The following is a 13741-nucleotide window of genomic DNA, read 5'->3' as shown; positions in this document are numbered from 1 at the left end:
CTTTAAAAAAAAAAAAAAAGTTCTATGTTAATATTTTCTATTTGATAAGACATTGTTCTCTTACTTTAGTTCTTTAGATTAAAGTCTTTATTTTGTAAATCTATTCTTTGACTTTATCAGGGGCATTTTCTACTGGCTCCTTTTTTTTCCCCCCCCCGTATGTGGTTCATATTTTCTTGTTTTGGTGAATGCATTATAATTTTTTTTTAAAACAGGACAATTTAAATAGCATTTCGTGACCGTTGTGAAGTGGGACATCCTCCTCTCCCCTAGGTCATTGTTTGTTGATGATGTTGTCTTTGCTGTTTTTTAGTTTCTTTTCTAATTCGGTGAAATCTGTACTCTCTGTCATACATGACTGCTAAAGTGCGTGCTCAGTTAGCTTAGTGGTCAGCTAATGATTGGACAAATATTTCCTTAAGTATTGGGAAACAGTATGTCTCCCAGTCTTTGAGAGTCTCCAGGTTCATGTGAGGTTACACCTTTAGCACTCAGTTGGGCAGGAGTTTCACTTTTCACCAAGATTCAGTTTCTTTCTTTTTTTCTTTTTTTCTTTCTTTTTTTCTTTTTTTTAAGTAAATGCCCCCATAATTGTTGCAAATTTTGCCTAATTTTCAGTGCAAGTTTGCAACTCCGTGTTGGCCTTCACTTCCTCTTTGCACAGAGCTTTGAGATGATAGTTCGTTGTTTGTACAGAGCTAAGGGCTCCATAGGTCTTTCTGGGACCATACTCACAGGCCTGGGCATGCACACATTTCTACTTGTACGGTGGCCTTCTAGATTCCCAGTACCTTCCAAAGATTCCTGTGGGCATCCCATGCTCTAGCATTTTCTTTTTATGCGTTTTGGTTAGCTTATTATTTGCCACAACTTCTATGCATCCAGCAACTATGGTGTTAAACAGTTGTTATTTAATCTGTTTTTGACAGATGCTTTCAGAAAAAAGTTGTTTTGCAGTATGCAGGCTGTGGAGTCAGGTCAAATAAAGATAAGTCTGGAGTGTAAGGATTTCCCAGGAAACAGCCAGACAAATCAGATAATTGACAATTCTCTGAGAATGAGCTGTAACCCTGTTCTGACCTCCCCAGTGGCTGCTAGGCTGCTGACTTAGCTATGATTGCATGCTGCTGGTTTTCAAGGCTTCCTTGGGGTTTCTGGTCAAGATAGCAGTGTAGATAAAGAGGTTACTCACCTTCTTCCACAGCCACATCAAAATTACAACTTAACTACAGAAAAAGTCATTCAGAACCACCTGAAATATGGCTGCATGGAAGTCCTACAACTAGGGAATCAAAGAAGCAGCCACATCGAGACTGGTAGGAGTGGAGACACAGAACAGGCTTGTCCCACACCTACACATGGCAGATAAAAATCAGGAGGGATATCTTGGCTGCAGAGATTTCCCCCTGAGGAGTGAAGGGTTCCAGCCCCACACCAGGTCCCCATCCCAGGGTTCCAGTGCTAGGAAAAGTCCGCATAATGTCTGGCTGTAAAAAAACAGCAGGGATTGAGGCTAAGGGAGATGGGGGGCCTCTGGAGTCCCAGACAGTTCCTCTTAGAGGACCCACACATAGACGTTCTTGGACTCACTCCCTGTAAGCTCCAACACTAAGGCAGCATCTTGAAAGACACCAAAAACATATGGGGATGACCTGAAGGGTCTGGCATCAGGGCAAGAGCTCAGGCAGCTTTCTCCCAAACAGAAGTGCTGGCAGTGGACATTGTGTTTTGATATGCCCTTCCCTCACAGAGCCAGTACGCAGGTGCCATATCTGAGTCTCCATCAACCTGGCTCACACTGTTTATCCCTCTCTGGTGATTCCATCAAGCCACACCTCACCTCTATATCAGGCTCACCCAGCTCTTTCTAGTGGCTTTTCCATCTTAATGGACTGTGTTGGCCTATGCTTCAGATTTTTCTAAAATCCCTCCAGCAGCATCTGGCCTCAGCATGCCCCATACCACTCGCTCAGTGGTTTCAGGACTGGCACTAGTGGTAGGTGGCCTTGGTTTGTGTCTTGGCTTCAACTGGGCAACTCTAAGCGGAGCACAAATAGCAGCCATCTGCAGATTGCTTTGTAGCCCATGTCAGGTGGTTCTGGGTAGAATACAGGCAGTGGCTAACCTTGGCTTGCCTCTCAGGGGTCCCCACTACCAGTGCACCCAGTAGACATCTTCAGACCACATCAGAGCATTATCACCCAACCACGTGACACACTCAAGGGTAGACTTAGCAGGAACCAGACCTCCGCTGAAGTCCTGCTTCATGAGCTGATCCTCTAAGGTGCTCAGTGGTTGGTGGTCACAGCTGGTCCTTCAGCTGATCGGTCCATGGGTGTATCCCTCCCATTGACATGCCAACAGCAATCAAGGCTCAACTACAAGAGGAGGGTGTACACAGCCCACAGAGGGGACACACCTCTAGTCCCTAGCTTGGCTGCCTGAAGAGGCTGTGCCACTGGCCCCTCCAGAGCACGTACTACATTAGGCTACTCTTCCAGGCTTGGGAGATGTAGTAGCTCTACCTAGTGCATAGAGACAAATACAGATAGGCTGCCAAAACAAGGAGACAAGACATCCCAAATGAATGAACAGAACAAAATTTCATAAAAAGAATAAACAAAAGCAATCTAGTAGATGCAGAGTTCAAAACACTGGATATAAGGATGTTATTGAACTTAGTGAGAACTTCAACAGTATAGAAAAGCACCAGTCAGAAATGAAGAATACATTAACTGAAATGAATAATTTACAGATAATCAAGAGTAGAATAGTTGAAGCCAAGAATCAATACAGTAATTTGGAATATAAGGAAGCAAAAAACAACCAATCGACAGGAAAAAAAAATCCAAGGAAATGAGGATAGTGTAAGGAACCTCTGGGACAACTTCAAGCATACCACCATTTGCATTATAGGGACACCAGAGGAGAAGAGATAGAGAGCAAGAAATTGAAAACCTATTTGTAAAATAATGACAGGAAATTTCCCTATCTTGGTGAAGAAATAGACATACAAGTCCAGGAAGCATAGAGAGCCCCAAACAAGATGAACCCAAAGAGGCCTTTACCAAGATACATCATAATTAAAATGCCAAAGGTTAAAGACAAAGAATCAAAAAAGCATCAGAGGAAAGCAGCTAGTTATCTACAGGGAAGCCCCTCTAAGACTCAGCTGTTTCTCAACAGCAACTTTGCCAGCCAGAATGGGTTGGCAAGAAATATTCAAAGTGATGAAAAGCAGGGACTGCAACCAAGATTACTCTACCCAGCAAATCTGTCATTTAGAATCAAAGGACAGATGGGCTTCCCAGACAAGAAGAAGCTAAAGGAATTCATCAGCATCAAATCGGTATTATATGAAATATTAAAGGGTGTTCTTTAAGAATAATTTTTAAAAAGATAAAAATATGAAAATTAAATAGCAATAAATACATAACTGTATCAACAATTGAATTTAAAAAACAAATAAATAGAAACAGATTCATAGACACAGAAAACATTTTGACACTTGCCAAGGTGGGTGGGTAAAAAAGGTGAAGGGATTAAGAAGTACACATTTGTTGATACAAAATAAACATGGGAATGTAAAGTACAGCATAGGGACTTTAGTCAATAATATTCTAATAACTATGTATGTATCAGGATGATCATGTCTAATCACTGGAGTATGTACCTGAAACTAATATAATAATGTATGTCAACTTTAACTGAAAAATAAAAGTTATTTTAAAATGGAAAAATAGGCTGCCATGGGACTCTGGACAGAGGAACAGGAATAAGGAGATGTTCAAAATACCATAAAATTTGCTGGTTTTTTTTTTTTTTTAAGATTCAGGCATTTTTCTTGAATAAAAAATTTTTGAGTTGTTGAAAACGTTTGTTTAAATTCCAGAGTTCTGTAAATTCTTTTCTCTCTTTCCCTTTTTTATAGATTTGTTATTTCTCCATACCTGATAACATCCAGGTCTTTTCTGTATCTACAGAAAAGTGTTGCTGTGATTTTGATAGGATTTGTATTAACTGTATATATCAGTTTGGGGATAATTAGAATCTTTATTATGTTGAGTCATCCAGTCTGTTTATATCTCCATTTATTTAGATCTTTGATTTCTTTTATCAGCATTATATAGTTTTTAGCATAAAAGTTCTCATTGTGTTTCGTTAGGTTACACCCAAGTTTTTCTTTTGTTTTTCCCCTCCTTCCCTCCCTCCCTTCTTCTATGTCTGTCTGTCTGTGTCTATCTATGTTTACCTCTCACTAACTCTCCTTCTTTAATAAATTCCTTGGCATTTTCTACATAGGCAGTCATGTCATCTGCAAATGGGGACAGCTTTATTTCATCCTTTCTGATTTCTGTGCCTTTTCTTTTCCTTTTCATCCCTTATTTCACTGGCTAGAACTTCCATCACTGTGTTTAACAAGAATGGTATGTGTAAGTATCCTTGCCTTGTTCCCAATCTTAGGAGGAAAGCATTCGCTTTTTTATCATTAACTATAATATCAGCTGTAGGTTTTTTTAGATGTTCTATATCAGGTTCAGGAAATTCCAGTCTACTTCTGTGTTTCTGAGAATATATATCATGAACAAGTGTTGGATTTTGTCGAATGCTGTTTTCTTCATCTATTGACCGTGTTCATCTTTAGCTTTTTAATATGATGGATTATGTTGGTTGATTTCTGAATATTAAATCAACCTTACATCCGTGTAATAAACCCTGCTTGGTTCTGGTGTATAAACACATACTTTTACATGTTGTCGAATTCTGTTTGCTAACATTTAAAGGACTTTTTGTATTTATGAGGGTTTGGGGTTTTTTTTAGTTTTTATTTTGTACCATCTGTTTTTGATATCAGGATAATAACTACCTTAATAAAATGAATTTGGAGGAGACTATGTAGAATTGTTAATTATTCTTTCAATATTCAAAACAATTCTTAAATGATATTATCCAGATCTGGAGATTTATGGGGGGGAGATTTAAAATTATGAATTCAACTTAATAGTTACAAGGCTATTCAAATAATCTTTTCCAAATTGAATGAGTTGTGCTTGTGTTTTTTGGGGAATTGATCCATTTTGTTTAAGTTGTCAGATTTATGTGTATATAAATTCTCCTATCCTTTTGATGTCTATGAGGGCTGTAAGATACAGTGATACCCCTGTTTCATTCCTAATATTGGTAACTTGTGTCTTCTGGGATTGTTTTTTGTTTTGTCATTCTTGCTGGAGTTTTGTTAATTTTAATGCTTTTTTTCCAGAAGTCAAGGAGCACAGTAGCCAAAGAGTTAGATTGAATTTTCTGTATGTATGTTGAAGTCTCATGAGTCTCATGATAACAGGAGAGCAAGATATTAAGTCAGTTGAGTGCTAAAGTCATCAGTGAATGAAGGGGGTGAGGAAGAATTTTGGGGGAGGTAGTTAACCTGGCAACAAAGATGATGGATGGTAAAGTCGGATCATATGGTCTTCGAAGGAACTGAAGTGGGGCTCAGTTAATGGAGGAACTAGTACAGTGGGGATTAATCAAGATACTTTCCTCACTTCTGAAGGATTATAGCAGGAAAAAGTCACTACTTTCAGAGGGCTCTAGGGAGAAGCATCTCAGGAATAGCCAAATTTTATTTGTATAGTACAAATAATTTGGTACAGTTAGAACAAGAAGAGAGAACATTCACAGAAATGGAAGATAGCAGTATGGGAATGGTATCCTCGTGAAGATTGATTATCTAGAAGGCTTGGACTTACTTTGCCATAGCTAAACATAGGTCTGATGGGATTAGTCATGGTAGTTTATCGAATAATTTTTTGGTACCTAGGATGTCTCTATTTTGCTGAGAGGACAAGATTTATATTTTAAATTTCTTGTTGTTTTTCATGGACCTGAACTTATTACATATTTGGTGATTCTTAATTTTCTTCCTGTCTTCTGTGACATGCCTATTTATTCTCCTGAATGGTTTGGACTTTCTGGCTGAACTCTGTGGTTTCTTGTCTGCTTGCTTCTTTTAGGTCCATTGGACATTGATAATTTTCAGCTATGTAACTTAATTTTTCAAATATTTTTTTCTCTCCTGTGTGTTTGGTACAGGAGAGGGGATTTTGGCATATGTTTGTTCATTATCTTGATGCTTTCAAAGCTAAATTTTTAGGAATAAGAAATTGATACCAACCCAAATTTCCAACAATAGAGAATGGGCAAAATGTGGTATGTCTATATAACAGGCCATTATGCAGGAATTAAAATTATATTTTGCAAGGACATATGAAATAATGAGAGATTGCTCTCATATTTTTAGTGATGCCATTTAGTAAAATACATAGGTTCTATAGAAACGCATTAAAATGTAAATGTTTAAGGGTATTAAAGTAATAGGTTTTTTAATATAAAATTCTAATTTTTTAATGAAATGATTGTGTAAGTATATATTTATGTGTGTATGTGTCTTTAAATCTTAACTGTCTTAGGTAGACTATGTCTCGTTTTGACAAAAATTTTACTGGCATCATACATGATATGGGTTTTTAAAAAAATAATTTACCCTGAATATAAGTTAACAAATCTAAACATACAGGTCGATGTTTAAAAATTACATAATATTAATTTGAAGTGTTGGTAGGAGATAATTTTGTTGAAAGAAAATAGTTTATTTTAGTTTAAAATTAAGAGTAAAATCATTTCTAGTATTACTACTTTATTGAAAATATCATATACCTCGTGACTTTAATTTTGGTGTCAAGATACGAAGCATGTATTTACTTCCTATAAATATTTAGAAATCTGATTGGCTTTATAAATATTGTGTTTATTCAGCAAATATTTAATGAGTGGTAACTATATGCTAAACACTGCTCTAGGGACTTGGGCTCTAGGGATTAGTGAACAAATAAAACATAGATATAGGTAACCTGGTAAGAGTAGCAGTCTTCTACCAGCATACCTTTTAGTAAGGAAAACACCAATGTTCTTAGATTGTTTACATTTTTAAACTATATTACTATAAAAGCCCTGTAAACCAGGAGAACAATCAATCTCCAGTACTGATTGCCTTTTGTTTTATTAGATTGAGGAACTTCAGCAAGCTCTAACAGTAAAACAAAATGAAGAGCATGACCTACAGAGGAGAATAAGTAATACCCGCAAAATGATAGAAGATTTGCAAAATGAACTGAGGACCACAGAAAACTGTGTGAATCTTCAACCCCAGATTGATGTCATTACAAATGATCTGAGACGAATTCAAGATGAAAAGGAATTATGTGAAAGTGAGATAATTGATAAGCATAAAGACAGGGAAACTCTCGAGAAGGAGAGAAAGAGTAAGTTTTATTAAATTTAGGATGAAGAGATGTTTATAAAATGGAGGTACATCTCTAATGATGGGTTTTCTTCTCTTGATATCCTGCCTTTAAATAGTCACGTCTCCCTTTTGAGGAAGCTCAGCTCAATTCTTCCAACCTAGTGCCTCAATTACCTGTATCTGTCATGTATCATGATTTGCCAATGGCTGGCCATTATCTTAAGTCAGATTATGTCAGTTAATTTAATTCTCTAAAAAAGCTTTGCTTTATTTTTTTTTATAAAGTCACTCACTATTATTTCTCAGATCAAATGTAAACTCTTTATTCTAGCTTATATAAACTTTCTATTTACTTTGTTCCTTGAAGACTGTCCAATTACACCTTTGCTTTTCTTTCCTGTAGACCATGTAGATAGATCTATAACATTATTCAAATAGAGGAGATACCCTATTCGGTCTGCTCAGTATATATGAAAGAACCCGTTTTTGTATGTTTATCAAATACTAGATGTGTATGGTTGGAAAAAAAAAAAGAGAGAGACGGAGAGACCCTAGCTGTTGTGGTTCACTGGATTGAGCACTGGCCTGCAAACCACAGAGTCACAGGTTTCAAGTCCCAGTCAGGACACGTGCATGAGTTGCAGGCCAGGTCCCCAGTAGGGGGCGCGCAAGAAGCAGCCACACATTGATGTTTCTCTCCCTCTTCCTCCCTTCCCCTCTGTCTAAAATAAATAAATATATACATACATACTCTTTTAAAAAAAAGGAAGAAAAAGAAACTAGAACAGAGGGGGGGCTCAACCCCTTTTAACTTCCAGACCCCCTCTCAAGCATAAGCACTTTTAACTATTTGAACAGTTTTTTCTAATTGTGCTTCATATATTTTCAGCATATTCTTATTTCACCATAGCTTAATCTGTCAATTTTAGACATCATCTTTTGATACTTTGTTACTTTAGATGTGATTTCAGCTCATAATTCCCCTATTACTATAATTTCTTAAATGAGATTATTTTATTAATAATCGTTATTAACCATTAAAATGTACTAATACTGGTTTATTATAAATAGCTATATTTAGCTATTTGTCATTTAACTGTTCTCACTATTTTCTGAACGTATACTGTAAGCTAAAAACACTAGTACTCCCCTTCTTACTACTTTCCTCTCCCCTCCCCCCTTTTCTTTTTATACTCACGCAAGGACGTGCTTATTGATTTTGGAGAGAGAGGGAGAGAAACATCGATAGATGGCCTCTTGTACATGCCCTGTCCAGGACCAAACCCACAACCTAGGCATGTATGCTGACTGGGAATCAAGCCTATGACTTTTCAGTTTACGGAACGACACGCCAACCAACTGAGCCATACTGGCCAGGGCATATTCCTCCCTTTTTTCTCTCTAAATTCTCTAGTCTATACTCTAGTTTTTATATTTTTAAGGCTGAAAACATTTTATTGAGAACCAAAATCAAATTTTATGTGCTCTGGATATGGGTTAATTCTAAAAGCTAGAAATATTAAGTATTCATGTTTTACAGTGAAACTTGTTCACAACAGAGCCAGGTAATGTATTATAATCTAATTGTTTTTCATTGGTAGCTTTTTTAAAGATTGGAATTTACCTTTCTTAAAAAGCACCATTTGTTTTAGCATTTTTCTTAAATAAAAAAAATTAAAAAGAAAACTATCTTACCATTCTCTTGAGTTCCAGAGCCTTCCATACTTGTCCTTTCTAAACTGATTGTTCTCAAAACCTCCTGCATGGCAGTCATCTGGAATTTGTCTCAGTTCCTTTTCTCTGTTGGATGAAGCTATTCCTCAATTCCATATCTTCTGCTTTTCCTACATTATTCCCTTATTTTGTTAGAGTGCCTCTTCAGGTAACCTCCTAAAAAGGGATATTTTGGAATTAATTATAGTCTTGACATCCCAGAAAATACCTTTATTTTATTATTCTTCTTTCTTGATTTTGTTGTATATATAATTCTAAGTTGAAAATAATTTCTGTCAGGTTTTGAATGCTTATTGTGATTGTCTTCTGGTTGAAAATTTAGTATTTTCTCGTTCTCATCTATGTGACCTATTTGTTTTGGTAGCTCAAAGATCATCTTTTATTCCAGTTGCTTGGAAATTTGAGAATGATTTGTTGAGGATGGGTCTTTCTCACTCCATTGGGAACTTGCTGAGTGGTGTTTGTAACTTGTGGGTCTGAGATACTCCTTTTTATTATTAATAGATTATTTTACTAATGAAAGTTTTCAGAGAAACAGTACTTTGTTTCATTTTCCAATTTTAGGTGTGAATGATAAAATTATACAGTTTGACAATCTTATGAATCAAAAGGAAGATAAGCTGAGACAGAGATACCGTGACACATATGATGCTGTTTTATGGCTGAGACATAACAGAGACAAATTTAAGCAAAGAGTCTATGAGCCCATAATGCTCACGGTAAGAAATTTTATCTTGGTAGCAACTATTAGTTTTATTATTGCAATCATTAGAGATTTTTGTTGTTTAAAGAATTCTTAGTCTTATTTATACCTCTGGGTTTCCATTTTCAAACTTGTAGCAACTAGTAACGTGAGCTTTTTAAAGGGCCCTTGATCAATACATCTGTGAACTTTTTCTAGAAATATGAAAATGGGACCTTATTGACTAAAAATCATGTATTAAATTAGCTTGGTTAGCTTGTTTCTTCTGGCAGTTGCTATTCTTAGGTTATAGCAGGCAATAGATTAAATGCTGCCAAAGGGATAGAAAACTACTGTAAATAAATATGTTGATTTGAGGCAACATTTATTTATAGAAGGTAGACAAGAAAATCACTTGCTACAAAAACAGAGCATTATGAGGATTCTGAGAGTGAAACCAACAGTTTATTAACCTCATAAATATTTAATAGCTCTTATTGATGATCATGGGTCATCAAGAATAGGGTAAACTATTTAGTAAATCATTTAATGAAGTGTGGCCATGGGTTTACTAAGATTTCTATATAAAATATTTGAAATAATAAGTTTGGTCCCAAAAAGTAAAAACCACATTCTTTGGTGATGATATATTAGACACACATACATAATATTAACTTAAAACTTGCCCCAAAATGACTTCTGGATTGCGAGATAATTTCTTATTCTTGAGCAAAGAATGCATACTTGCAGGAATAAATACTTGCAGGATTCCTGAAAAGTTATATTTTCTGTAACTCATGGTTGTATTATACTTTATTAAAAATCATGTCATATAGTTTTTAAATTTTATATTAGGAAAATTAATATGCATAATACTGTATTCTCTTCTTGCTCAGATATGTATTATTAACTATGTTTGGCAGATTAAAAAGGAATATCTATTTTGAACCCAGGCATTATTGTTTTGATTAATCCAGTAAGAATTGGAAGAAAATACAAGAAAAAAATTGTAATTCTTAATATAATAAGTTACAATCAAGTTTAGTTGTAAACAAATTTTTATTAAAATGCCAACTTCAAAATAATACTTTAGAACTTTATTAGAGTGTTTTATTTTCTTGTCATTTGGTTTTTTAATAGTAGCCTATCACTAAGTCAGATGACTAGCTGGTATATATTGTCAATTTTTAAATTTTTGAGATAAAAAGATATACTCTGCTTTTTTATCCTTCCTGGAATAACCCTTTACCTTTCCTACTACCTCCTTCCAACTGTATTTCCATACACACTTATTTAACCCTTAAAGATTTAGTTGAAATGCTACCACTATGTAAGCAAATTATAAGCAAACAATATATAAGCTTAAAATTTTAGTCATATAACTTGTCAATTAGCAATCTGTTTACGTGAGTTATTTCCAAAGATTTCAATATAGAATTGGAGAAGTGTGCAAAGATATTTTTTACACTTACACTCATCACAGGAGTGTTTGTAATAGCAGAATGATGGGACAGAACAAAGTTTTTAAATATACTGTTTAGTTATGTAAATTGCTCTATATCCTTGTATTAGAATACTATGCAGCCATTAAAAATGTTGCTGTAAGACTGTTTACTTATAAAAGGACATTTATTACATGTTCATGAATTATTGAAAAGGTTACAGGATAGAATGTGTAGAAAGATTTCATTTTTAAAAATTGTGAAACAAGATGCTGTCATTAACCACCAGATCATCTTGGAGTGCTACATATACTTCCTATGTCTACCTGTCTCTCTTACTACTGTGACTGTGAAGAAGTGGCTTTGGAGAACTTTACCAAATATTTTCTTCACCAATTTTATGAGAAGGAACATGCTATGAAACTGATAAAGCTGCAGAACCAACAAGGTGGCCAAGCTTCCTTCAGGATATCAGGAAACCAGGCCATGAATGCAGTGGCCTATGCATTACACTTGGGAAGAAGTTTGAATCAGTCATTACTGGAAATTAAGAAACTGGCCAGTGAATGACCCCCTACTTATGTGACTTCCTTGAAACTTTATTACCTAAATTAGCAAGTGAAATCCATCAAAGAGTTGAATGACCATGTAACCAATTTACACAAGATAGGGGCTCCAGACTCTGACATGACAGAGTATCTGTGACAGGTACACCCTGGAAGAGAATGATTATGATAGCTAAGGTCTAGGTGGCTTATCCGTAGCTATAAAAATATTTTTTTTTAATTTCTTGTCATATTGCTTACCCTTTCTCTAAGTTGTAGCAAATACATACATTTTCTTTCATTTGTACTATTCATTCCAGTAATTTGGTACCTGCCCCCCACCCCCAAATTAGTGAAACAATAAACACTAAAATGTTTATAGTGTTTTTGTCCAGGTGATAGTATTATATGTGGTTTTCATTTTATTTTGCTTGCCTGTGTATCTTTTTTCATTTTTCTACACTGATTGATACTCTCTAACTTAAAATAGAGAGTAATATCAACCAGCACTTACGTAACTAACACTGCATTAATTTTTTCATTGTATTACCTCATTTAATTCACTTTTATTCCTGAGTTATGGACTGATTTACTATACCCATTAAAGGATGAAGTTTTCAGAGTTTTAGTAGTATTTGTTCAAGATCATACACAGGATTTTAAGTGACATCTGTCTGATCCCCTAAAGCCTTAGCTTTTAACTAGTATGCTGCACTTTGTTTGTATATAAATTATTTTCATATAATATTTATTATATATAAAACATAAATATGCTTTTATAAAACTTCATTTTTAAAAAAGCTGATTTACATCTGCTGGAGCTGCTCTCCTTTACATTTTCTAGATAGCTTTTTTTTATATACCTCTGTTATGGAGATTTATTGTATTCATCATTTGCAGTAAATAATAGATTTTACTCTTCTTAAAACAATTTTTCCTGACCTATCTTTATATCTTCAGTACCATTGAGTCTCAGCATGCGGAAATGCCTAATTAGTTAATATTTTAAAAGAAATTATTATGGTTTTATACTCTAGTGGTACAAACCTTACGTTTCTACTGAAGGTACTAATAGTGACCATTAACCCATAGCTAGTTTTTCCCATTCATTTCATAAAGCTTTATACCAGTCAGTTATTGTCTTGTATAGTATGAATTCATCTTGAAGATAAAGAAGAAAAATAATACAATTTTGGAGACAGATCAGAAATATTTATACTTTTAGATCACAATCTAAGACTGTTTCAGTGTTTTCAATGAGTGACCAGAAAGGAACTTTACTATTAGACAATATCAAAACCACTATGCATTGGGTACTATTCAAGTCTTAGCTTTCATTGTATTATGTATTGGATGTTTCTGGATGATAAATTAGATTAAATAGATGTTTTACAATGTTGACTCTTCAATAACAAGTTCTTTTTTTATTTTTGGTCTTCCTTTTTCTCAATCATTAATCTAATTAAATAAACTAAAATATAACTTTTTAGTAATCATTTGGGTTTCATTAAAATCAACTTATTTTTTTTGTTTAGATCAATATGAAAGATCATAAAAATGCCAAATATATTGAAAATCATATTCCATCAAATGACTTGAGAGCCTTTGTATTTGAGAGTCAAGAAGATATGGAGGTTTTCCTCAAAGAGGCAAGTATAAACATATTTTTACTCACTTGGCACTTCTAGTTAATTTTAAAACTCAAGTTAGAGCTAAAAGTGATAACGCCTCATTTTACCAGCATTAACTCTTGTGTAATAAGTCACTCAGTTTTGCTAATTTTTGTCCTATTTATACTATTATTGGGAAGTGAATTTGTTTTCTAAGAGGGAAAACAGCCTCTAGTTCCCTCTGTAACACTTCTGTGACATTGTTTAAAGAAAAACATCATAATGATGGACCTTTGGTCTTAAACGTCCTTTTGGGAACGATATTGGGATGAACTTAGTTTTTCTTTGGATAGGAAATCAATATGTTGTTGTTTATGATATAAATAAAATCACTTAAGGAAAAAAAAAAAATTGATCCCTGACCTGTG

The 13741-nt window shown here is 34.7% G+C and overlaps 1 protein-coding gene across 2 annotated transcripts in view; it reads left to right on the top strand.

Annotated features, from left to right (window-relative positions):
* The window catches only part of SMC5 (structural maintenance of chromosomes 5), a 91754-nt gene that overhangs the window by 44211 nt on the left and 33802 nt on the right, over positions 1–13741 (top strand). For both annotated transcript variants that reach the window (XM_054583035.1, XM_054583034.1), the window contains exons 9-11: positions 7064–7319; positions 9599–9753; positions 13239–13352. In XM_054583035.1, coding sequence (XP_054439010.1) covers positions 7064–7319; positions 9599–9753; positions 13239–13352 — 525 coding nt within the window. The remainder of the gene's footprint in view (positions 1–7063; positions 7320–9598; positions 9754–13238; positions 13353–13741) is intronic.

Source organism: Pteronotus mesoamericanus, unplaced genomic scaffold, assembly GCF_021234165.1.
Source record: "Pteronotus mesoamericanus isolate MK-2021 breed Mesoamerican mustached bat unplaced genomic scaffold, CSHL_Meso_final contig_73, whole genome shotgun sequence".
In the NCBI taxonomy this organism is placed as follows: Eukaryota; Metazoa; Chordata; class Mammalia; order Chiroptera; family Mormoopidae; genus Pteronotus; species Pteronotus mesoamericanus.
This window is presented reverse-complemented; position numbering and strand designations above follow the sequence as displayed.